Source organism: Protopterus annectens, chromosome 1.part0 (assembly GCF_019279795.1).
Source record: "Protopterus annectens isolate FY-2018-M chromosome 1.part0, PAN1.0, whole genome shotgun sequence".
Lineage (NCBI taxonomy): Eukaryota > Metazoa > Chordata > Ceratodontiformes > Protopteridae > Protopterus > Protopterus annectens.
This window is the reverse complement of record NC_056725.1, coordinates 959,985,430-960,010,755: the sequence shown is the minus strand read 5'-3', so window position 1 is coordinate 960,010,755 and position 25,326 is coordinate 959,985,430. Positions and strand designations below refer to the sequence as shown.

Genomic DNA, 25,326 nt, shown 5'->3' with positions numbered 1-25,326 from the left:
ACACAGTATGGCAGCAGGAAGCATGGCACACACAAAATATCCAACAAGGTTGTTCGATAGTTCAAAACACTTCAATAAAATATTTGCAAGTCGGTAAGCGCTTTCACCAAATAGGCATTGGCTTCATCAGACCGTAATAATAAAACACACAAGCGCACATCATATAAAGTCATATGATTAATTAAAACAGTTTGAATTCACCAATAGCATATCCCAAAGCAGTGCCCATTTGCATATATCAATTACTTACATTCAGATGACACCACATTTTAAAGGAAAACTTCCTTTCAGTATATAAAACATTTTTAAAACATAAAATAATAGAAAACAGGACGTAACATCTTATAAGTTAAACTATACCAACTGCCAAACATATCCTACCTAAGTAGACCCCCTCTTATCAATATTGGTCTGATAGAGACCGTATTATTCAAACCTGATCCGTTATCAGCTCTCAGCTTAAGGGTCCATCTAAGTACCGCTTCATGTGTGCCGTGCTTCCTGCTACCATACTGTGTTTTGTTTTACTTGGAATTATATTTTTTGATGGCTGGTTTACTTGTTGGGTGATTGTGCATACAATAACTGTTGTAGTATATGCTAATAGTGTTGGAGGAAGCATTTTACATCAAAAATACATAAATAATATAGTGCTTAAAAAAACAAGTAAATAAAAAATTTTACAGAGAGCCCATTCTCTCTCTCTCATACACAGCCTCTCCTGCTTTCACACACACATACATAAACACACAGTCTCCACTGCGTTTATGCACACTTTCTCTCACACAAGGTCAGTCTCACTCTTTCTCAGTCTCTCACACACACAGTCGCCGCTGCTTTCATACAGCCATTCAGTCACACAACATTGTTCTCACTCTCGATCTTTTACACACACAGTCTCTTCTGCTTTCATACATACAGTCACACACACAAGATCGCTCCAACTCTCTCTCGATCTCTCACACACACACACGTCTCGTCTGCATTCATGCACGCATTCAGTGACACATGATTGCTCTCACTTTCTCTCCAACTCTCTCGATCTCACACACAGTCTTTCTCTTTACATTTTACGCACGGTAAACAGCAGAACCGCTGCTTAATGTGTGCAAAATAATGGCAGCCGTTATTTTTTTTTTTTTCCAGTCTGAGATCCACGGCACCTTGATATGCTGCCATAAAGCGACGGACTCGTTTTTAACCAGGCATTACTTATACATTAATACCCTGCTGGAGAACGGTCATTCTCCAGTCAGAGTATTGATGTACAGGTTGCTCATTTTCTAAGAACCTTTATTACACTCCTGATCCTGGTTGCAGAAAGACAACTGTCACCCTACTTTTGTCCATCCTGGTGAGGGTTGTGTCTGTAGGCTTTACAATAGTTTGTCACCTATTACTAAAAACATTGCCAATGGTAAGATGTAGTCTCAGAGGGCCATAAGAGCGTTGAGTCTACACATTTTGGCACTTAGAGGTTTGCATACTGGCTCTAGATGTCAAAGGTGAAGGTGGGTATATTGTTGTGTGAACTAGTGGCTGAGTTTTTTTTAATCTTTAAACTGGAAGACTTAGGAAGTGTTCTCATTACAACATCAGTATTTGTTGGGTTAGTGGAAGTGGTCTGTGTTTGTTGTGCTTACAGAATATATTCAGAGTTGAGAAGGTAGCCTCCAAGTTCACACCTCTCACCAGCTGAATCATTGTAATGCAACAATAGAGAGTTTTTGGAAGCATGGGGCAGAAATTACACTGTCCCAAAATACTTAGTGCAAGCAGGATAGTTACAGTAGGGGCAGAAGCTGACTGACATTCAATATTGACCAGTGCAGACAAAGGCGTATAACAAAACAGGATAAATTACTAACTTACTTTTGGTATAAGACAGAGAAAGTTAATTGACTGGACTAGAAAAGGGTGACAAACTGGGATATGACTAAAGGATAAAAGCATGAGCTGTGGCTACTACAGTAGTCCTAAGTGCATAAAGGAAATGTAAAAGTGACAGAACATGTAGATCAGTATAGTGGCAAATGTAACCAGGTAGCTAAAGTGGTCTCTAACTAGCTAGTAAAAACAATGAACAATGGGTAGTCCAACTGTGATAGTTACAGGTAATTGAAATGCCTAGTTTCTGGTGCAGCATCAGTGTAGCAGTCAGCAATGTAGTAAAAGTATATCAGAAAGGTAACCCTGTACTCTCTAGTGCAGTACAGCTGAGCAGTAGCTTTTAATACTATAACAATACAGTAATCACCAGGCAACACTACAGTACTATTAGTTAATAGTGCCAAAACAACAAGACATAGTCCTACAATATAGCAATAACCCATGGCTGGGTGTAGGCAATGCTGAATTTACCCATGGTTGGTGTGGTTTGGTTACGAGGGCAAAGCACTAATTGCAAAGTGAATAATTTTGACTGGTCACGTTAGTAAATAGCATTGACAAAGTCAGAGGGCTTAAGATTCATTGTGCTCTCAGAAAGGTCGTGTGGTAGTTTCTCTGAATTTTGTGACACAAGCAAATGAAGATAGGTCGATGGTCACTAAAGTTATCTGAAATGACTGGAACTGCAGCACTGTTGTGAGGGAAAGATAAGACAACTAAGTCAGAGTAGTTTGATGGACTTGATCAAGCCCTTAAGTTAGCATTGAAAGATGTGACTGTTTAATGGATGGAAGCTTCCAGTTGATGCTGAAGTCACCTGAAATGATAATCTGTCTTTTTAGTAGTTTGTAGAAAGCTAAGTGAGATGTTCTCTGTTTGCTTAAGAAGTCAGTTTTGTAGTTAGTTCAGTGTTTTAGGAGTGGATATGCTTCATCCCCCTTTCTTTCTGTGCCCTTGAGTAAAGATTTTTGAAGTCTTAAGGGAATCTGTGTTCTAGGATCCTGTTGCAACTCTAAAATGTTTTAGTTGGCTGTAAAAATATATTTTTAAGTTCTTTATTAACTAGGCACATTGGACCCTTTAGCCATGCATAGTGTCACAGGGTCAGGGTAAATACAACGCACATATATGGACAGTTATCAGAACCAATCAAGGAGTATTTTTGGGGGGTTAGCTAGTATACCTGGAAAAAATATGTAAATATAGGGAGAAAACATGGAAAACTCCACTCAGACACTGGAGAAAGGTCAGGATTGCTCCCAGAGTCCTATAGATGTGATGCATACCTCTCAACCTCTTAGCTTAAAAAATATAGGCAAAAGCAAAAATAATGGGAGACAAAGGACCAAAACTGCTACAAACCCAGAAAGCTGACAGAATAAAAGGTTTTGCATTAGCATGTTTTTTGAAGGATATGAAGTCTGAACCCCAAATATCTGTCATTATTCAGTGACCTCAATCCTCAATTTGCCATTAAACCACAAATATTATGAGGAACAGACCAAAAAATATGAGAGCAAAACCAGGACATTCTGTGAAAATCTGGACAATTCAGAGCTATAGCTATGAGCATACCTCTCATCTGCTGTGATTTTGGTCCACAGAGTTGGCTTTGCTACTCCAAGATTTACTGATGTTCCTCATAAAGTCAGGACTGTTTATAGGTACATACCTTATATAAGAAACTATGCCTGTATTAAGATTCTCTATTACCAGCTTCATAGAGTCTAATATTTGAAAACCTTGTATTGTGAAAAAGTAAAATGTGCTGCTGTTTCTGTGTCTCTCTGCTATGAGTTTCAACTGCCAGATCTACGATTTCTAATGCTTAGAAGTTGAGAAGTATAGCTTGTAAGATAGAAACCTTATCACTGAACCATCATGCTGTCCATATGATATCTAAAGCATTATCGAAGTTCTCTTGGTTTATTTAAGAATGTTTTGCCAGATATTGAATAGATAGAATAGTGCATTTGACGTTTCTTCCCTCTGATAAGGATTTAAAGATTCCTATGAGTCTTGGGACATGATGTTCTTTTATTGAATCTTTTAATTTATCAGAATGATGCTGTCTTCCAGGTAGTTGCCATGCTTCAGGAGATGCTAAAGTTATCACACCGTAGCCTGCTTCTAATCCACACAGTTTGAGTACATATCATGTTGCTTATTTTATTTTGAGGATGCTTCATTTGATTTAATTTGCTCTTGTGTTTGGCATATCCTTTTCTGAAGTAAAAAACAATACCTAAGGGCTCTGGCTGACTAAAGCTACAGATGACTGCAAGCTAAGAGCAGTCCCTAAGTTTCATCCTGCAGGAAAGTTTGTCCCAAATAATTAACTCATGGACTGAAGCTAAATGCCAGAAAATGCATTATTGTATGCTTTGCGAAGTCATCTGTACCAGGGAACTACCACATTAACAGTACACCTCTAAGAGTTGGCGCATTTGAACGGGATTTAGGAACTTATGTAGAAAGTGACCAAATTTTTGACCAACATGTGTCTCTTATTATTAAGAAAGTAATTCTATATTGCACAGCTAATAAACAAAATGATTGTTTAGATCTTAGGTTCGTCTCATCTCTTGAATATGGTCAGTGAAAGCCTAGCCTAGTGTGGACTTCTCCATCCAGAGTGAGTGTATAGCCTCAGGTTATCTGTCTGTAGAGTCTGTCCGTTCTATTTACACGAGAGATGACTGAACAGTTGTATTCGCTTGATCTGATGGATGGATATGGATTTTAGTTCTCGAGGTCCGTAGCAGAAGGATTTTTCATAACATGGCAGTCCAGGCAGAGCCAGTCTCTGACCTGAGGCTTCTCCAGATCGAAGACTAGGTTTATATTTTTAAGTTTTTTTGAGGGCAGCATATATCATAAAGGCCAGATATGTTTGGCCTGGTGGTGAGGAGGTTTCCCATCTCACAGGCGTGTGATCTGTCTAGATGATCCAGATCCCAAGCGGGTAATTGTCTGAATGCATTGGCTAGAAGTTCCAGAGTGACAGGAATGACAATGGTTTGATGTATGACATATGTGTCTTCCTATTTCAAAGGGCAATTAAGTCAGTCTTCCGTCCTAAGATGGCAATCTGAGTGATGAGGTCCCAAGAGGTTACTGTTGATGAATGAGTGGGCTGGGCATGGGTCTTTTCCAGATCACCTAATTACGCCTATTCTAGAATTACATTTTTTGGAAGTTTTTCCCACCCAAAATGACAAAGTATTTTTTACCACTTTATTTACTTGTGGCAAGTGAGCTGGCTCTAATTCCCTTATGGTATGGGGTCCCTGATTATTTGTCCCTGGAATTATCATTACTCAATCATTGGCCAAGTGTTTTGCGAGTACGGCACCCCTACCTCTCCCCATATGCCTCCTAGGGTACTTAATAATAAGACAGGGCACCAAGTCCAGTCTTGATGCCACCTCTGTAACAGCTTTCAAATGAGAGGCTGTTGTTGTCCGCTCAGCAACTCTGACCCTTTTCTTAACTGTTTTTGAATGGATTACCATGGTTTTTTGACATATGGGTTTGGATGCCTGGGCTGTGTGATACATTTTGATGCCATCGAGCTAGTCTGTGCTCTGGCTGTAAGGGTCGCTTTAGGACGCCTCAACTGCCCGTGACAATGACCCAGGAGAGTCAATTGGAAAGGTCAGTAAAGTACACCAAGTTCAACTTTGTCATGCTTGCCCTTGTGGTTTTAGTGTCAAGATAGGAGCAAGGTAATGTCCTTGGTCATGTCTTGATTCATGGAACAGTAATTAGACTGGCTTAGGCTTTGAACTGCTGTTGGCGTCACCTGAATCTGAAGAAGTTGGCAGAACTTTGTGAAGCACCATCTTTGTAATGCAGCCCATATGTGCTGGTTTCTAGATCTTTGGAGCCCATTATCCAGCTGTTAGGGAGGCTTCTTGTGCCCAGTTATGTGGCTTCCCGAACTTTGACGACCTCATCACTGTGCTTACACCATTGATGTCAGGCCCGACTGTTCTGAAAAATTAATCTTGCGCCCTGGCTAAGGGAATCTGGGTAGGTTCTTTGGGTCTAGGCTAATAGTGGCTTGATTATCCCATCCAACCTGATTTTTAGCTTTTTTGCTCTGTCAGCTGGGCTCTTATGGGGTTCACCTCATTTTATTCTTTTAGCTGTATTTTGTTAAGTGGCTGACTTCTGTTTGTTTTTGAGACTCTTTCTTGGCCTTGTCTGATTCTATCATGTCAGAATTTTACACATTCAGTGTATTTGGATTATTTTTGAGTTGGGAGTTCAGTGATTTGCTGATTGGGGGTTTCATCCCAGTATAGTTGATTTTGGCCTTAGGTTCTATCTATTGTCCTCCCTGCTGTAAGTTGGTGTTAGTTTATTTTTGTAAGGAGAGTCCACCAGCTGGGCCTGCCTTTTGGGGAATAGCCCTTTGGGGAATTTGAGATTGTTTTGAATGTCAGTAGCTTCCTCCTCCTGCTGTAAGTTGGACTTCAAAGGGGGCATACCTGGGGGTTTCCCAGTTTTGGTTGGTGGGGGCCTTGTTTTATAAGGATTCAGTTTGCGATTTTTCAGAAGTTTGCTTTGTGAAGGCATTTATGGTTGATCGTCTTCACTGTGGGGTGGGATTGAGCAGGGTTTCCTGATTGAACCATCAGTTGAGAGTAGCTTCTGGTCCTGTCTGTCTCTTTGTGTTTGGCTTTTGTCCAGTTGTTGTTGTGATGCCTGTTTTATGAATTGGTGGAATCTTGGAATGATGGTGAATTGTCTTGTGTGTGCCCAATTTTGTCCCATTTCATTTTGATTTGTAGGCTTGGGTATTGGTGGGCTTGTAGTAATGTTCTGTAGTAATGTTTTCAATCTTTGTTTCTGAATTCTACCGTTTATATAAAGAGTTGTATCTGAGTCTTGGTGTGGGGTGTCTTAGTTTGTTTCCAGTCTCCTTGTGGCATTTCTGTTGTTGAGGAATTCATACTCCAGTCAGCTAAGTGAGCATTGTGTGGTTGCCTGTTTGATGATGGGGTCTCAGTATATTGTCTCCTTAGATGCTTTGTGACTGGGTCGGGAATGTTTGTATGGATAGTTCCCTTTGATGTTCCCTCCTGGGGTGGAGGGAGGAAAGCATGATATGAGGTAAGGCTGATCCTGTATGAAAAATCCAGTGCTCTTTTGTGGTCATGAAGCATGTTCACCTTCAGAGGCTGATGGGAGTGGGGTGTCAGCCTTACTGGCCTCAGGGTTCCATCTGTGTTTCAGGTTTGTTTAGTTTTTCATTTTGGATAGTCTTACCCTTAGGTTTTGGTTTTGTCATTTTGGCTATTGTTAGGCATTGTAAAAAGAGGGTTCCTCTTTTTTGCCATTGTGTCCAAGTGAGTAGTAGGTTTTAAGCATGAAATGAGGCCTGAAAAGGCATTGGTGTATCAGCAAGCCTTGGCCGTGGTTATCAAGCATGCTGTGGTGACAGGTTGACATACTGTCCAGCTAAGCAGCTTGGCATGTCAGGAGATTCAGACTGCTCACTGTGACTTATATCTACCTTAGTAATAAGATGCTTTGTTTATTTGGGAGGATGTACAATCATTTGGTATCATCACACAAACTCTTCATCTCTCAGAGTCATGTCAATATCCGTTCATGTACACAGTCAGGTGGCTGGGGAGCTCTTACAGCGTGGCTTGTCTGTGATGTTCCTCATAGCCAGGGAGGCTTGATGGACTGAGAATGTCACTCATGTATGGGAGTGAATATTTGTGCTGTGGGTGACGCCTGTGTACCTCAAGTGCTATGGTGCAGAGGGTAGTGGCCTGCTCATGGCAGGGGGTTGACCGCTGGTGTCTGTGACTTTGCAGCCTTTTGACTATGTGTCTTTCATGTTGTTTGGGCTTGTGAGATGTTGCTGTTGTGGCAGGCTGTTCACCTTGTGAGTCATTTGTGTTGCTGAATTTTTAGTCTTTTGTGTGCTTGTGGTTTGTTTTTGTGTGTGTGCCCTGTTTCTGTTGGTAGTGTTCCACAGGTTGTTTTTGTGGTTGTTTGTGTGGTGTGTGTGTGTCCTTGTGTGTGGTGAGTGGTTACCTGTCCTGAGAGCTAAAAGGTTCCACTCTGAATTGGAGCTATCTTCTCTCTGGACTTGGAGATTTGTTTGTGTTGAGGAGATATCAGTTGTCACATTGGAGGAGGATTATTGTTGAAAAACATTTTTGTATTTGTTTGCCAGACTTGAGCAAGACAGGTACATGACCCAGATGAACAGCTTGCTACGAGCTGAACTGACAGAGACTGATGAACATAGGAAAGAAAGTGCTCAAGAGAAACTACAGAAAGAGACTCATAGGTGAATGGGTACTTTGTTTGAGTTTTTTTACCTGCATAAAAATTAAAAAGTTTGAAGTTTTGAGTGCTTTGCTTTTTTAATGTGGCAAGTGCTGCTTATTTTCAGACAGATAAGGGAAACTGAAGAAGTTAAGTAGAACAGAGCCGAAAAAAAAAGTTTAAGAACAGGGCAAAGCTTAAGAAAAAGTTGAGACCAAAAAGTGATGAAAACGATAACAAAGCTGCAGCAAACAATGGAACTGGACAGTATTTAGGCAAACAACCAAACACTAAGTGCTAAACCAATTATCCATCAATTACCCCAGGCTCAGGTAGGCCCCTCTCCCCACCCCACTAGGAACTTAGGCCCCCTTCCCCACTGTAAGGTAAGCAAACTAACCTAACACCACACCATGCAACCCAGACAACACTACACCACAGCCCAGAATACAGCAATGCCTGCCTGTATACTGGTCTAAACTTTTTTTTTGTTTTGGGATTTTTTTTTTTTTTGGTTTTTTTAGAAAAAACAGGAAAAAATTAGACACACAGGCTTACACACACTTAGGCTGCACTGCTCACACATAAACATTCAAACAAACAAACAAAACATTAAACAAACATTAAACTAAATGTTCGACTAAGTGCAGATTTTAAAATAAATTGCAGAATCAGTAAAAAACAGTTCAGGCTAGTTCAAAGTAAGCAGCAGAAGCTATTTTCAGTGAAAAAAGCAAAGATAAAAAAATCAGAAGGTAGCGGCTTTTTTTTTTTCGGTTCTAAGCTGCCAGGACACTCTGTAACTGCGGTGGAGCTTCGAGCAGCAAGTATAGCCAGATAAAAAAAAACGAGGTGGATTTAAGCAGTGAAACTACAAAGAGCTAGGAATGGTCCCAAACAACCAATTACTAACAGCTTCTTGTGCTGAGGTCACTTCCCCCAAGGATAGGTAGGCTGCTCAAGGCTCCCCACTCCCAGATCTAGGGATGACATTGTTCCTCTTTACTCAGCTTCTTTAGGCCAGTCATTGAATGTAGTGCCTCCTTTGGCATTCTTCTTTCCAGCCACATGCAGCAACTGAAATGGCCGCAGAGATGCCTTATTAAAAGGATACAGGCCTAAACTAAGTTTCCTACATGGACTGACTCAAAGCCCTGTCACTAAACTCAGTATCCTACAGACTAAGTGGTGTCCTGTGGCTTGTATAAAAGTAATTCTCCAACCTAGTACTGATGGATTTACTGCACATCAACAAGTCAGATGACATCTGAAGTACTGAATCTAGGGATCTAAACCTCTTCTGTAATACCAATAGAACAGTTTGGAGGGATAAGTATATCTTGCAGAGGATACTGGTGCTCTGGGACAGACTCCTTATCCATCTAAAACAAAGTTTACCCTGTCCATATTTCAAGCATAACTTGGATCCATGGATGAGAAATAGAAAATGTATGCCAGGACTGTCCCCTCTACTCCTAATGGACAGAGGCAGCTCCTAAATGCTTTATCCCATAAACGGGTCCCCCAAATTATGTATGATATGATCCCACTTATTATTAGGGGTTGTTGTGTCTTTCGGCTTTTCCCGGTTAGGGGTCGCCACAGCGGAACTCCGGTCCGCTAATGATTGGCAGTAGATTTTTACGTGCCGAGTTGCCGGCCCTGACACACAATCTTCAACAAAGGTATGCCCATTCACGCATGTCTCCACACAGAAGACGCTCTAGCTGAGAATCAAACAGGACAACGTCTTACTGTGAGGCGACAACGCTACTGCAGCACCACCATCGCAGTCCACTTATTATTAGGGGTAATACGTTATTATTGACCATGAGCTGGGTAAGGCCAATCTCTAACCAAGTGGGATGGGTTAATTCGAGCACAAAAAGGGAAACTGTCTAGGCTGAAAATGGCCCACAAGGACAGCTAGCCTCATACTTGCATATGAACTTATTGTGTTTTTGAAGCTTATCACATAGAACAGACTGGCTTAGAGAGAGAGAGATTGCAAAGATCGAGAGCCTCTCTGTTCAGGTAGGAGGCCTGTTTGGTGGTGTAATTTACATTTTATTTCTTGAGGAAAAAAATGAGAAAAAATAAGCTGTCTAGTGCAGTGTACATGGCTTTTTGGGGCCTGGAGTTAGGAGGGAAGTGTATCCAGTATGAGAGGTTTTCCACATGAGGTCAGTCTGCCAGAAGTAAGTGCTCCAGTAGTAAAAGATCAACAGGCAGTAGATAAAGGTGTTCCAGTGATCATGGTTTTGGTAGGCCAAAGGTATTCCAGAGATCAGAGCATGTCTTCTTCAAAAAAAGTTGTGTTTTGGCCAGTTGGGAAGTCCTATTTCATTGGAACTGTGGGTCACCTACAATGGATATAAAAAGTGTACACACCTCTGGTAAAATGCCAGGTTTTTGTGATATAAAAAATGAGACCACAATAAATAAATTCAAAACTTTTCCCTCCTTTAATGTGACCTATAACCTGTACAATTCAATTAAAAAACAAGCAAATCTGTTTGGGGAAAAAATATAAAAAATAAAAAAATATACAATATGCTGGATGCGTAAGTGTGCACACCCTTAAACTAATACTTTGTTGAAGCACCTTTTGATTTAATTACAGCATTCAGCCTTCTTGGGTAGGAGTCTATCAGCATGGCACATTTTGACTTGGCAATATTTGCCCACTCTTTCTTGCAAAAGTGCTCCAAATATGTCAGATTGTGAGGGCAACTCTTGTGCACAACCATCTCAACACTAAAAAAAATGCTAATTAGCACTGATGAAGGGTTTCTCCTGAAAGCTTTGCAATAAACCATGTTTTTTTGGCGATCCTGAAGTTGGAGCTTTTCGTCTCCTCTCACCATTTGTGAGAAGGTGGTTTTATTTATTTAGTCTCATCAGCCTGCTTGTCCTGGGAAGCAGCTTTAGCATCCCATCCAACTGCTGAGTTCATCTTTAAGCACCCAGTAAAAATAGTGTTTCAGCACTGGGATGTGAACTTTGCCTACAATTACTGACTACGTCCTCTGTTAACTTGTGGCGTCGACCTTTTTTCCCTAGAAACTATTCTCTTGGTGGCCACAACATGAGCCAGGAAGGTTTTGGAGTTGCAAGTGCTTGGGTGATTCCCCCTTTCTACAAGATTTCCAAAAGGTAGAGGAATGCTTAAGGTAACATCAGAGAATTTGGTATTTTCTAGTAGAATCTACTGCATCTGAATGTGTGTATGTTCAATTGCTGACTCGTGCTGTGACATTGAGCTGACTACATAAAACTTCTGAATCCCTAAGCACAGAGTTTATTTTGTTATAATTTCACAGACTGTATCGCTATACTTACATATGTTGATGAAAATTTCTCTTGTAGATACCCTAAAGCAAACCCGTAAAGTGTTACTGTGGTCACCAGATAACTAGTCTTGACTTGCACTGGCATTTATTGCCTTGAAGAAGACAGGAACATGAAGGGTTGTTCGAAATGCTAGCATTGCAGTATTGTGACTTGCAAACACATTGGGATAAGCTGGCCAATGTCACTGCCAGGAAGACGACAGTGGATGAGAGTTCCTTGTGTGCATAGTAGGGAGGCAGGCCTCACCTAAAGTCTAGGTTCAACCAAAGTTCCATCACAAGGACTGAACCTCTAAAGAGTAGGGATCTGCCTTAGGCCTTTGGGAGGTGAATCTGTTAAAACAGCTTTCTGGGCTTTGCACCTGATGAACTTACCTGTTGATGACTGCAGTCCACTCCAGTATACATCTTTAGCAGATGTTGAAAGGCCCAGTGGAAATAATGTCCCAGCTACCTTAAGTGATGTGTTCTAGGGTTTAAATGCCATCAAGCCTGTGGCTGATTCAAGCTAAAGACTGACTTGTCTGATCCTTTGATGTGGTTTCTGGGGTCACATGTCCTTCATTTGGAGATACTTGAGAGTGAGGACTCTCCTTTTTGGGTCTCTCTCTCTCTCTCTCTCTCTCTCTCCAAACATAGGCAGGTCTTTTGGCCAATGTTGAAGGGGCATCATTGTGTTTTCTTAAACCATGGATCACGGTTCTAGGGCTAGTTGTGAAGTAGGTTTTTGTCTGGTGGGAAGCTGAATTATGGGTGTGGGACTGTCCCCTTAATAAGTATTGGCTGAGGCCAGTGCTTGGCCCAGTTTAGGCTTCTGTCTTCTGTAATTCACCCCTAGCAGGGATGTTCCTTGGAAAAGGATCTTTGTTACCCCACATCTCTGGCATGTGTATGTGGTACACTGGTTCTCCCAGCAGTCTTTTACAAGATCTTCACTTTACCACATATTTTATAAAGCCTAAGTTTCACTGTCATTCTCAAGAAGTCAGTCCTTATGCCATCCCAGGGTCATATCTTTCTCAGTTGCAGGATTTAGACCATTCTGATGTTGGTTTCTCTTCCTGCTCCCAAGGTTTGTCAGGATTTTGGGGTTTATAGCCTTCACCTTTCCCAAGCTTGCTGTTGCCAGGCTATATATGAGGAGGCTTCAAAGGTACCTCATGATAGTGTGTCTTTAACATTGCCACCCCCCGGAGTTCCATATTCTTTTGCTTCCTTGTCTCAAACTTGAGCTCCAGTGGTTGATTCAGCAAATTTCTCTCAATCTGGGATAGTCCTTTTATGTTCCATTTCCTTCCCCAGAACTGTTCACAGATGCCTCAGACCTCTGGTGGGGTGCTTCTTGCAACCCTCTGAAAGTTCAGGGTCCATGGCCTCTTCAACAGAGGTCCGACCATATCAACATAGAAGAGATCAGGTCTCTGCTTCTGGCTCTTCAGGCCTTTTATTCCATTTTTCTCCCTTGCCCCCTAAAATCTTCTTACTGCCATGATGTGGTATATCAACAAGCAGGGGGGATATGAGGTCTTATCTCCCTTGCAGAGTAGCTTTTCAGGCCTGTGATCTGGCTATCAGTTAGTAGGTGACTGTTCAGGCCGTCTACATTTCTGCAGAGCACAACCTAGAGGCAGGCACTCTGAGCAGGTCCAGAACATAAGCTCATGAATGGATGCTTCATAGAAATGTGTTTCTGGACATAGTCCATCTGTGGGGTATTCCGCGGGTATGTTTTTTTTGCCTCTTCTCTGAACAGACAGCTTTTTGTATTCTGTTTTGAGAGTACCAAGTCCTCTGACTTAGAAAGTGGACACCCTGTCTTTACTGTCTTTCCCTTGGAATGGAATGTTTCTGTATGCCTTACCTCCCTTTCCTGTGCTGCTAAGAGTTCTACACAAGATCAAGTAGAACTCTCCCAAAATCTTGTTACTGACTGTCTTCTGGCCCAGACAGTATTGGTTCCCTCTTCTTTTTCATCTGGCCAGGGGCAATCACGGCAAGTTACTTCACCAGGTGCATCTTCTCATAAAAGACAAGGGATCTCTTATCCATCCTCACCTGTTCACTCTGATGTCACACTGTGGTTGATAGGGTTTTGATCCCTTTTATGCACCTCTTTTTCTGCGGACGTGCCTCTGACTCTGCAGGAGACCAGGAAACCCACTACCAGAAAATTATATATTATCTAAATGGAAGAGATTTTCTGTTTGGTGCCTCTTTTGCCATCAGTATTCCTTATCAATATGGCTTCCTTTGGTTATCTCTTGTTTGTGTGATCTGCTCCATGCTGGCTTGGCATATTCTTCAGATAAGGCTCACTCTACTTGATTGCCTGTGAACCATCCTTTGCCCTCTAGGTTTGAGGTCAAGTAATTTCTTAAAGGAGCTCTCCTTGTCAGGCCCACAAGAAAGCCTCTTCCTCCTCCTTGGGACCTCTATTTTGTTCTTGAAAAATTGACTCAAGTTCCTTACTTGCAACTTTGTACTTGGAAGACTCTTCTGCCATTAGCTTTTACTTCTGCCGGGAAAGTGTCTGAGCTTAAAGCTGTTATGGCCATTCCTCCCTTTTTAATTTTTCACTGAAACAGGGTGTCTCTTCCTACTAATCAATTTATGCCCAAGGTGGTTACTGAATCATTCCTTAATCAGTGTATTCACCTTCCCTCCTTTTTTTTCTTTTCCACAGTCTGCCATTGAGAAGGTTCTCCACACCTTGGACCTGCATAAACAGGTCAGATATTATTTGGATAAAATAAAGGTTATTCAGAAATCTAAGCCCCCCCACATGGCTCTTGCCCTTGTCTTTATTACCCTCCTGGCCAGGGACTCTCTCTTCTGAACTTTTCTTCTTTTGGATGTACATATTTTATGGTGTCCTTGGGGGTATTTTGTTCCTCCTGGGGCATTTCAGTTTTGAGTAATTGCATCCATATGGCACCTTTATGCCCTGTGCACTACATAAGGAGCATATGTGCAGCATACAGTACCTTTAAAATATAAAGGCTTTGGTATGCTAGCCAGACTTTGGCCTATTCTTAGCAGGAGATCACTTCAGTATAGAATACAGCAACATTGAAGAGAAGGACATCTAGTTTTATAGTAAGATTTTGCATAACTGTACTTTCTTGTTGTCAGTCATGGTGGGAATGCTGCATCTGGGGCTCCTAATTTAATCAAGCAGTCGGTCCTCTGGTACCTAGGTCAACAGGAAAGCATGTGATCATATCCTCTGTGCAGAGAGGTGGCATGTGTCCGATTTTGTGTAGAAAGGTGGCGTGTGTGTCTGACTGGAGGCCCTACAAAGAGGAATCACTCCTTCAGCAGTTCACATTCCAGGAGAGATGAACCTGTTGATGATCTTACTGAACTGCTTATCCAGTCCTCTCCTGGAGCTGATAATTCAAAACTGTACCAAGGTTGATCCTGTTATAAACTGGAAACTCCAGGGACTGATTTGTTTGCCACTCAAGAAAATGTATGCTGCCTCCTTTTCCACTTGTGGCAGCATAGCGTGGGAGGACTTTACAATAGATAAAGTCTTCTTCCAGTGGCTAGGGAAATTGTGTTCCTCAATTCCATAGTTTAACCTCAGGGAAGAAAGACTAATGCTAATCCGTATTGCTCCCTGGTGGCTGATAAGGGTATACAAGGCTGTCTTATTCTAGGCAATTCAGAAAAGTGTCCAAACACTAGCCAAACAGGGTCCTTCAGAGTTATAATGACAGTCTACTCCACCTAATAGCCTGGGCTCTGCTTTAGTCCAGCAGTTATACCAGATCTGGAGACTTCAGTTTCAGAAGTGATTGACTTTGGCAGAAAGCCTTTTGTATCTCTGCCAGGAGAAAAAATGTTCTTCATCTGAAGCAAGAGAGGCCCACATTTCTGCCCCAGTCAACAAACTTACATGTCATCTTTTTGCATTTGTGTTGTGTATGCTTCAATTATTCCAAAGTCATTATGTAGGCATCAACCATTTCAACCTGCTGTGATTTAGGCTGCCCATGAAGTTTCTTAAAGGACATCAGTGTTTTTTTTCTAACTTTGTCAAACACTGCCCGTTTATGTAATCTTAACTTAGGGAGTGATAAACTTGTCTGCCTGCTGGTTTGGACCCTACTTTTTCAGTGGTATTGAAGTTTGTGTTTTGGAAAATCTTTGTGTGTGGGCATCACCTCTCCTCTCTTCTTCTGTCAGGATCTTATCATGTAGGGAATCTTGATTGGACTTTTACAGGGGTCCTGTATCCCCTGGAACTAGCATACGTTTCCTTACAAAAGTAGTTTGAGTTTCACTTAAACAGTCTGTTTTTTTTCTTTTCTTTTTCTTTTTACCAGTCTGAAACCAATGGAAAGAGAGCAGTTCACATATGGAAGTACTCCCATTAGCTCAACTTTTATTTGAAGCAGGTATATTAGTTTAGGAGGGACAAAGAGTTGTTCATCTCCTTTGTTCCAAGGATGGCTGCCAAAGAAACCCTTCACATGTGGATTGCTAAGTGCATTATCTTTTACAATCAGATGGCAAAGTGCCCCATGAAAAACGTTGCAGTTAAAGGCCATACCACTGGAAACAATGAAGTTTCCAGTGTTTGCTGCAATAATGTGTACACTGCAGCCATCTACACCTTGGCCACTTGGTTTTAGGTACATACCTTCAGTAAAAACAGCATTATTGTCTCTACCTCAGCCTCAGGATTTGGGCATCCTTTTGTACGTCACTACTCAATCTTTTGAATGTAACGTTGACTCTTAGACTGTCCTCAGCTTTATTCAGCCTGGTTTATTTATTGCTTGAAATTCAGCCTAGCAGTTGACAAGTTAGAGGGTCCTTGGCATAAGATACAACAGATGCTTTGTCACTGTATCAGCTGATCCATGAGGCAACCCCATTTTGTAAAAACTTTAGATTGTTTTGGCCTCCAGTGGCGCTGCAGCTGTCAACCTAAGTACCTGAAGACCACTTCTTCCCATCAACCTGAAATCATGGCTAAATTCCCAGATGTGGAGATGTAATTATCCCAAGTGGGAACTCCTGAGTATCTCATGTGCAGTGTTATCCTTAGTACTTCCGTCCTATTTCCTCATTGTTTTGCAAGATAGCACGCATGCACTTCCAGTGTAGGAACTACACCACTGGCACCAATGTGTGCTCTTTTGCAGACTTTTCTGCCTATAATGCAGGGCACTGTCTGGTAGTACCAGAGCACTTCCACAATGGCAGACTACTTTAATGTTTATCTGCCAATCATTACACAGTTATTTCACGAACGCTTTCAAACCCACTTCTAAAACTACAATGGCCAATGCAGTCCAGCATTTCTAACTCCTCTGCAACACTTGCATCCTGCTTTATGTAAAGAAGAAGGACATTGATGAACTTAACTCTGTGTATGACACACACGATTGCAAGATTTGTCCTGGGAGCAGCATCTGATACCAATTATTCTGCCATTTTTAGGTTATCTTGTCTAACCCTAAGTAATAAGTTGACTTGCACACAACTCTTCTGTGCCCACTCTATTTTCTAGCTGGGTGCTTTTCCTACTAACCCCATTACTTGGTATTTCTCCCTTTATTCCATTTATGTATTTCTCACCTTTCTTGTTTGCAGGATCACCCTTTCCTCCACACTATCTGCAATGCTAGGAGCTGTAGCTTTTCCTGTGCCATAGCTAACTTGTAGAATACTTTGCCCAGACAAATTAGATAAATAAATCCTACTCACCTTACCTTCAGAGCATCTTTACAAGCCACCTCCACCTCTCATCCACATAGAGGTGTGCAAATCTCCAACCCTGTGTATAGTACTGCCATGAGACCTACTGTATTATCCGATGTATTGTGTGTCCTTTTTTGCTGTAGAAGGCAGTTGCATGATGATCTTTGTTCTCCATTTCTGGCCTAATGGTGATGTAAAATGTTTTGCTGGTAGTTGCACATTTCTTGCTCTTCTGTGTGAGGACTTTAACATCCTGGTATTTCCTGTAATATGGCCATTGATTTAAAGAGTACTTGGTTAACAAATTATAAATAAATAAAATACACTAAATATGTAATTATATTCACCTTCCTTCCTTTTATGACCAGCTTCAGAATGTAGAGGAGCTGCTGCTCCATTCTGTGGTTTGAAGCAGATAATTTAAGATTAAGACTGTGATAATTGCTTCCTTCAGAAAGTCTGATCAGCTGTTTGTTTCTCTACAGACAGACTGGATACTTGATAAGGATGTAAACCACTTCCAACAGTGGTTAGCTAATGTTACTTCATTCTGGTTTGATGCGGTGGAAACACTTTGCAAGGTCCTGTTAATAGTACATTCCACTGGAGGAGTTACAACAGCTTTTTTTTTTTTTTTTTTTGGGTGGGGGGTGCATGGTGATATGAAGCTGATACTTTATCTTCAATGAGTATGTGCCCAAAACATTACAAATTAGGTTATCAATGCTTACGTGCAGTAGTGTCTTTCCTGAGGAAGTCCTTCAGGGCATGTTGGAAGGTGTTCTTATATACAGATGTTTAGTTTTTGTTATTCTACCCAACTGTCATGATTGGAGAGAGAGGAGTGGCTGATAGGATATAGTACCGTTACATAAAGTACTTACGTGTGACTGTGGCTATCCTAACATCCTCTTGTCTTTCCAAGGATCCTCTCCATTTTTAATATGTGCTAATTATGGTTTGTTCCACTCTGTTACATTGAGAATTCTTTTATTGACTGGTGAGTTGAGGGTAAGATGTGGATTCAATCTACAGGTGCTCTGCCAAAGAGGTGCCACCACCACTATCCAGATAATGTAGTGAAATGATCTTACATTTTACTGGTATTGTATCAACTCACCATGTCAGTTGTGTGTGTCTTATTCATTGTGATTATTGTTTCTGAAAAGGACAGCATATCCACGGTCACTGCAAGCATGGGGAATGTGTGATGTAGAGTACTAGAAGGAAATTTGGTTGAATGTAGTTGGGTTTGGCTTCATGTTGTTTCCTTTTGGCAGGTGTAAGTCAGAATCCCTTTGGTGGGGACCTGTGTTCCATCCATAGACTGTGGAGTGGAGCAGTACAGTCACTGCTAAAAGGTTTAGAGCCAGATAGTGTTAGCTACTGGTCATTGTATTCAGTTGTCATAGGTGGAGAGAGAGATGCACATGAGTTTGGATATCTTCTGATCTAAGACCAAGGATACCTCCTTGATGGTTTATATGATTTTTGTATATCCTTCTTAATCTAGCAATCAGCGTCCTTTTTCCAGAAATGTTTGCATTTGGAGATGGATGGCATAACATGTCATGTATTGCCGGCATAAGCAAGTTCATCCCCTGCACTCACCATTTTGTTCTGCTATTCTGAGACTTCAGATCTCGTGTTATGATCATTTGTGTTTCTTCCTTGTCTGACACATGGGATGGAATTATGGCACCTGGAATGTCTTTCTGAAGATTATCTGGAACCTAGTTTTCCAGTAGGTAGATTTACATTTTCTGTATCCTGTCCAGCTTTGAAGAGGTGAAAATTGCTCTTTTTTAGCTTAGACTTGCTCATACTTTGGTTCTGAGACTTTTACAGTGTGTAGGAGATGCACATTACTTCTCCCCATTTTTTTTCAGCTCTGGCTTTGGGTAAAACCAATAAGATCCAGAGTCATGACTCCTTGGGGCTGAAGCTTTGTCTTCTAGGACTTGCCAGGTCTAGCTGGTCTGATCTCTTCTAGTTGAGGAACGGTGAAGAGAATCTGTGGTCCAGGTGTGTGATTAGGCAGTTATCTTGAGTCTTGGTGAGCGTTAAAGTTACTGATGCAGGATTTCACCCTCAGAGATTTCAGTTTGATGGAGGGAGCAGACCTGTCCTGCTTGAACCCCATTGTTAGTGCTCATGCAATCATAAACAGACCTAATTCGACCTTATTCTATCAGCAGTGTGCATATACTGATCATGTGCTAATGTGAGCCATGCCTCTGTACTTGGTTTGGAGTTATAATAGCATTCTTTCTTATCAATAGGAAAGAAATTATGTAGTCGTTCTCTTCCTTTTAGACACATGTAAGTATTAAAGCACTGCATCTAATATAATTAATTTAGTAACTTCTGTGGAATGACTCCTGTTAATTTGAAAGATTAAGTATTTGTTTATTAAAACCCGAGTATGGCCCAGTAAAAGGTATCATATCATATCTGTATTCTAGTGGATTATCTCTGCAAGGGTACATTTTGGAGAAAAGTGTACACTTTGTTAAATCTCTGGTGGATGGAGGCCAGTGATGTGAGGTTTTGGGTATATCTCATCCCCACACTAGCTGACTAATTGGTTTCTGAAAAGGGTTCTGTATCTTTGTCATCCTTTGAAGAATCCTTCATCTCCTGGAAACAAGAATTTCATTACTTACTGGCCTCCCTGCCCCCTTTCCTTTGAGTGTTTGGGTTTAGTAGCTATGAAGTTCTTCTCATCTGCTTGTAGGGTCTGGAAATTTCAGTCTCTTGTTTGTAAGAAGCTCTTTGTCAGATGAGACCCAAGCTAATGTTTATATGACTTGGGAAAATTTGGCCAGGGCATCAGGCAAGTTCCCCTATATTTTCGGTAAGTGCTTTGAGATCTTTTATTTTCACCTGAGCTACCATCAGCTTCAGCAGATGGGGCCTCAGCTTAACATCTCTCTTCTAAGGATATATACAGTAGTTTATGAGAAATGTAAGAATCATTTAGAGGATCTTTGGAACAACTGAGAGAAGAGAAAAGAAAGACAGATTATAAAGGAACAATGAGCAGATGTCTGAAATATATAACAAAGTCCAGAATTTTTGCCTGAAAGTGTTTGTATAGGTATTTTTATACCCCAAGTAAAATAAAAAGGATTTTTCCTTGTGTACATAATAAATGTTGGAGATGTGATGAGGAGGAGAGGTGAGAGTGAGAACATGTTTTATGAATGTAACAAGTTGTTAGATTTCAAAATTTCCGTACAGAGTATTTTGAATGTTCGGGGAACAAATGACACTAACCTGGGAAATTATTCTTTGATCTAGGTTATTGAATCTGAATTGCCTAGGCATAGTAAGGTCTAAACTATGTTAATTCTGATGGTGGACAAAAAAGCAATTCTAGAAAATATACTTAATACTCTAAATCAAATGTAATGGAAGTACTGAATAATTTTAAAGAGGTAAAAGAATTGGAGGTGGGATCTTTTGAAAAGGGAAGGTGCAAATTTCAAATAAATTGAATTTGTGTGTACAATACATGCAAAATAATGCTGTAGAGAAGTTCATATGTTCATAGGTGTATACTAAGCTAACGACCACTGGGTACCTTTTTAAGCCTGGCTATAAATCATAAATCTCAGACAAGTTCTGGTACCCTTGGTACTGCAGACAGGGGCTTTGGGAGTTGAAACGTTTACAAGCAGGAGCCTAGAAGATTAACTAGTTATGGACTGCCTGTGTCCTTCAGAGACAGGTGCCAAACCAAAGTTGAATTTCTGGTTCCCCATCCAGTTATCCAAATTAGTCTTGAGTTTGGGATAGGGGAGAACCTTGTTTCACATGGATGTGGATCCTGTTTCACAGAATGAGGTAGTCTCTGGGATACATACAGAGGTGAACACCTTTATCATTACATCAACCCCCAACCCCAGAAATGCTGTTGTGGATAGGGGAGAACCTTGTTTCACATGGATGTGGATCCTGTTTCACAGAATGAGGTAGTCTCTGGGATACATACAGAGGTGAACACCTTTATCATTACATCGACCCCCAACCCCAGAAATGCTGTTGTGGACAATGACTTGTATTGTTGTATGGTAAAGTTATCTAGGAAAGTTGAAAAAAAAAAAAAAGTTGGAAATTAGAGGAACAACTGCATTGAATCAGTTGCAGCATCTGCAAGACTTGATTGATCTGAGCTGTTCTACTGTCATCATTTTCATATGTTCGTGTTCTCAGTTTCCTGGAGTTATTTCATTTGCTGGCTTCTATAGTTTGTCAGTGATGTCAGAATTGTTGTCTTATAAATCCACTGCATTTCTCTCACACCCTCAGCTGCCTCTTAGTGTCATCTCTGACTAAGTGTATTGAAGCACTTTATGAATGGATCACAAGATTAGAAGCAATAAATCATGACTGCAGCCAAGCAAGAGTGGCCTGCTTTTTGTTTGAACCAAGTCTCGTACGACTTTTCTGTATTGTGGTGTGCTTGACAGCATGTAGTGTACCGCAGGATTCCACAGAAAAATGAGCCGACGCATACTTAATTTATATTCGTATTTAACTGTTGTGTATTCTTTGAATGGAAGCAAGTACTTTACAGACGTTCTGTGCAGTTTGGAATTGTCACATGTTCACTTTAGGGGTAAGGTGGACGACTTTTAACTAGTCATAATTCTGATATGTAGATTCCAGTAATCATCTTAATAGCTACTTTTCACAGTTGTGTTTCACATGAAATTTATGACCAAGATAAAATACAGTGACTTTCTTCAAGAGGCCCTTGTTTTTTTCTATAGAGCATTAAGATCCAGTTTATGTATTCTTCTCAAAACTTGAGTGGGTAACACTGGGAAGGTTACCTGTTTAGTTGTATGAGAGAATACAGAGCTGTACAAATCAAAACTGCAAGTTCCAATTTATTCAGTTTGTTACCACTGGATATGCATTTTTTTATTTATTGATTTACCGTTATACACATTTGATGTACATCACATTTTCTTTCTTTCTACATAGTAATCATGGCTGTTTAAATGGTTAGCTACTTGATAGTTTTTAACATGCTCCAAATGAAATGGGTTTACTCTGTTGGTTGTTTTACGACTCTTCAGTTCAGTCTTGTGCTGGTGTTCTGTTAGCCAAATAAAAAATGTACCACCTTGGAAGACAAGAGGCAGTTTGTCTTACAGCAGTATGGTTCATAGCAGTTCAATTTGTGTACTTTCACTTAGTTGCATGTATAAAATAAAATTGCTGTTTGTATTTTGACAGAAAGGCAGTGCATCAGAAGCTTGCTGCAGGGATTATATTTGGTGATGGAAGGCAAGACCTATGTTTGTGTGTGTTGTAAATGTGTACCAGCATGTATTCTGGAAAGAGGCACATCATCACTGTCTCCCATAATCAAGTAACTACCTATTACATCATTGACCTAAAAAAAAAAATATATATATATATATATATATATATATATATATATATATATATATATATATATATATATTTCTTGTGTGCCTTATTGTGGACATTAAAGATGAGTGTACCCATTATCAATAGCTTTGGAACATGTAGAACGTTGGCTGGTTTTCATTAAAAAAAAAGGAAAATCCCTTGCATTGTTTTATAATGAGGCACATTTACCATTGAAAGCTCTCAAAACGCACAGTGGTGTAATGGTGTTAATTTGCTGTTTATACAGATGTAGTGAACTCAAGACTGCAGTTTTGTGGTTTCTCTATTGTTTCGTTGGGTTTTGAATGTTGGTGAAAAATGATGAAGTTTGTTTTTCTTGGGGTGTAAACTGTCATGCCACTATATGGTTCTTCCAGTATGGTATAAATATCATGCAACAACCCCTCCCCCCCATTAGTCCTGTTTTTTTTTTCTTTCTTTATATAGACTGTGCCAGGATTTCAGTTTTCTTGACATTTCCAGATTAGGTACAGTTGCCTGCATCCCCTTACATTGCAGGCATTCCACTAACTAACCATCATCAGAGCTGAAGTATGAGGCCTCCTGTGAATGAAACTGCCAAGGTGTGAGGTATTTTACATAAATGCAGTCTGTATTTGAGCATGAAGACATGATATCTTGCGAGGTACTGGTGGTTAATTTGTTTGGAAATGAGCACAGACTTCTTGATGAGTTGGCCACAGTAGTATGGATTACGGAGCTGAGGTGCTGATATACTTTCCCAGAAATGAAGGCATGGGTACTCAAACTGATTATTTCATACATGGCAGAGACGGTTGCTCTTCGTGCTGCATGACCAGGTAAGGTGACTGAGGGACAGTTGTAGGTACACAGCTCAGTTCCCATGACAACATTGTATGCTACATATTCTGATGAAGGAAGAAGCGGCTGCAGCACCCTGATGAAAGCAACTCACAATAGCTGGTACTTAGCTGAGCACCATCCACCCCTAACCCACAGAGCTGAAGAGGGCCCAGAACGTTGAAATATTTCATGTCATAAACCTCAGGGCTCCCTCATGAAGGGAGTGAAGTAATATATGGTCCTTGCATGGACTGCGTAGGGTAACTGGAAGGGAAGTGACAAAAACTTGCAGTCATTCTCAATGGGTGACAGCAAGAACTGTAGCTGTCACCAGGAGAAAACAGATGTGTAAACAGCACATACAAATGGCCTTTAGTAGACAGAAAAGTACCTCAGATTATAGTTTTAAAGGGGGGTGTTATGAAGCCTCAAAGTGAAATCTAACCATCAAATACTGTATTTTGTGATTAACAAAATGGATGATGATATTTCAGTGGGTTAGAAGAGCGTGATGTTTGTTAAAACATAGGTCTAAAACCACATTTTGTTTATATTAAAAAATGTTTCCGTAAGTTTTTTTTTGCTTCTGACTGTTGCAGAGAAGCATGTAGCTTTTTGGAAAGTGAAGTTCTTATTTAAACAAATGTCCCCAGCTTACATATAGTTGGGAATGGTATTGCATGATATTTGACCTGTTAGCCTTAACACACCTGTAGAGTAAGTGTGTGTTTATATATTTATAAAATGTAAATTAGTTATGCTAAACTCATTTCCCAGTTTATGATGGCATAGTGCAGTCTGTTTAATACATTACAGGCCAACTGTGAACCCCAAAGAAAAACATCCTTCTCTTTGGAACTGGTGCAATCTTTCCCTTCTGGGAAAAAGTTAAGAAACACTTTTTCAATCTAAGCATTTATTTTGTACTCACAGTAACCGAGTGGGATGGCATAAAAGAAATGCTTCGAACGTTGACAATAGGTAAGTACTGTAAATTTTGAAATAGGGTTAAACAGTTATGGCTTGTTAACATGTGATGATTGCCCTGGTAGGAGGTTGGTAGCATTTTTATTGCTTTCCTAATTATATTATCTTCTATTGACTGTGCTACTTTGTGAAGAACTTTAACCTTAGCTAGCAAAGGTTTATAAATTACAGTAAATAACATGTTCTCCCGCAGCTATTTGACTGGCATCATCAGGGAGAAAATCTGTAACGGCCAAGCAGGTGACAAACTATACAGAAAAATAAATGTGCTGTACTTAGTGAGAAAGTCACCTTCCATGAAATAAGATAGCAAACTGCACCATCCATTCTAACAAAACACGGCACATTGTATGAAGCCAAACCTTTGTGCATGAGCATGAAAGATTTGGTGAGGGAAGGATAAAGAACCATGATGGTTAGATTAAATGATGGTTGTGGTTTCCCAGAAAGTATTGAATAATTGTCACCTAAACTTTTCCTGTGTAAATACATATTCCATTCATTTCACTGGATCTTAATATTAAGAATAATTTTTAAGTAAAGTGAGACCTGAAGAATTTATTTAATAATGCATGGTAAAAAGCCACCGTAGAAGCCTTTGGTGTTTACATTTATACATTATAACTCACTTTTATAAAGGTACTTTAACTTCGCCACTGCTTATGTAATACCTCTGCACATCAACACCATATTGAGGAACTTTGCAGTACAAAGTTTGAGAATCTGAATTGATCTGCCTTTTTTTCCCAAATAGTAGCAACTTGTTAGGCTTTCTGTTATGTTGTGAATTCATTAATTTCACATCTCACTTTAATAAATACAGCTCTGT

At 40.4% G+C, this 25,326-nt stretch overlaps 1 protein-coding gene across 21 annotated transcripts in view; it reads left to right on the top strand.

Moving 5' to 3' along the window:
* The window catches only part of EPB41L2 (erythrocyte membrane protein band 4.1 like 2), a 2,741,769-nt gene that overhangs the window by 2,258,998 nt on the left and 457,445 nt on the right, over positions 1-25,326 (top strand). For 19 of the 21 annotated variants that reach the window (XM_044064528.1, XM_044064527.1, XM_044064516.1 and 16 more), the window contains one exon: positions 24,444-24,491. The exons of the other annotated variants lie outside the window; for them this stretch is intronic. In XM_044064528.1, coding sequence (XP_043920463.1) covers positions 24,444-24,491 — 48 coding nt within the window. The remainder of the gene's footprint in view (positions 1-24,443; positions 24,492-25,326) is intronic. 21 annotated transcript variants of the gene reach the window in all.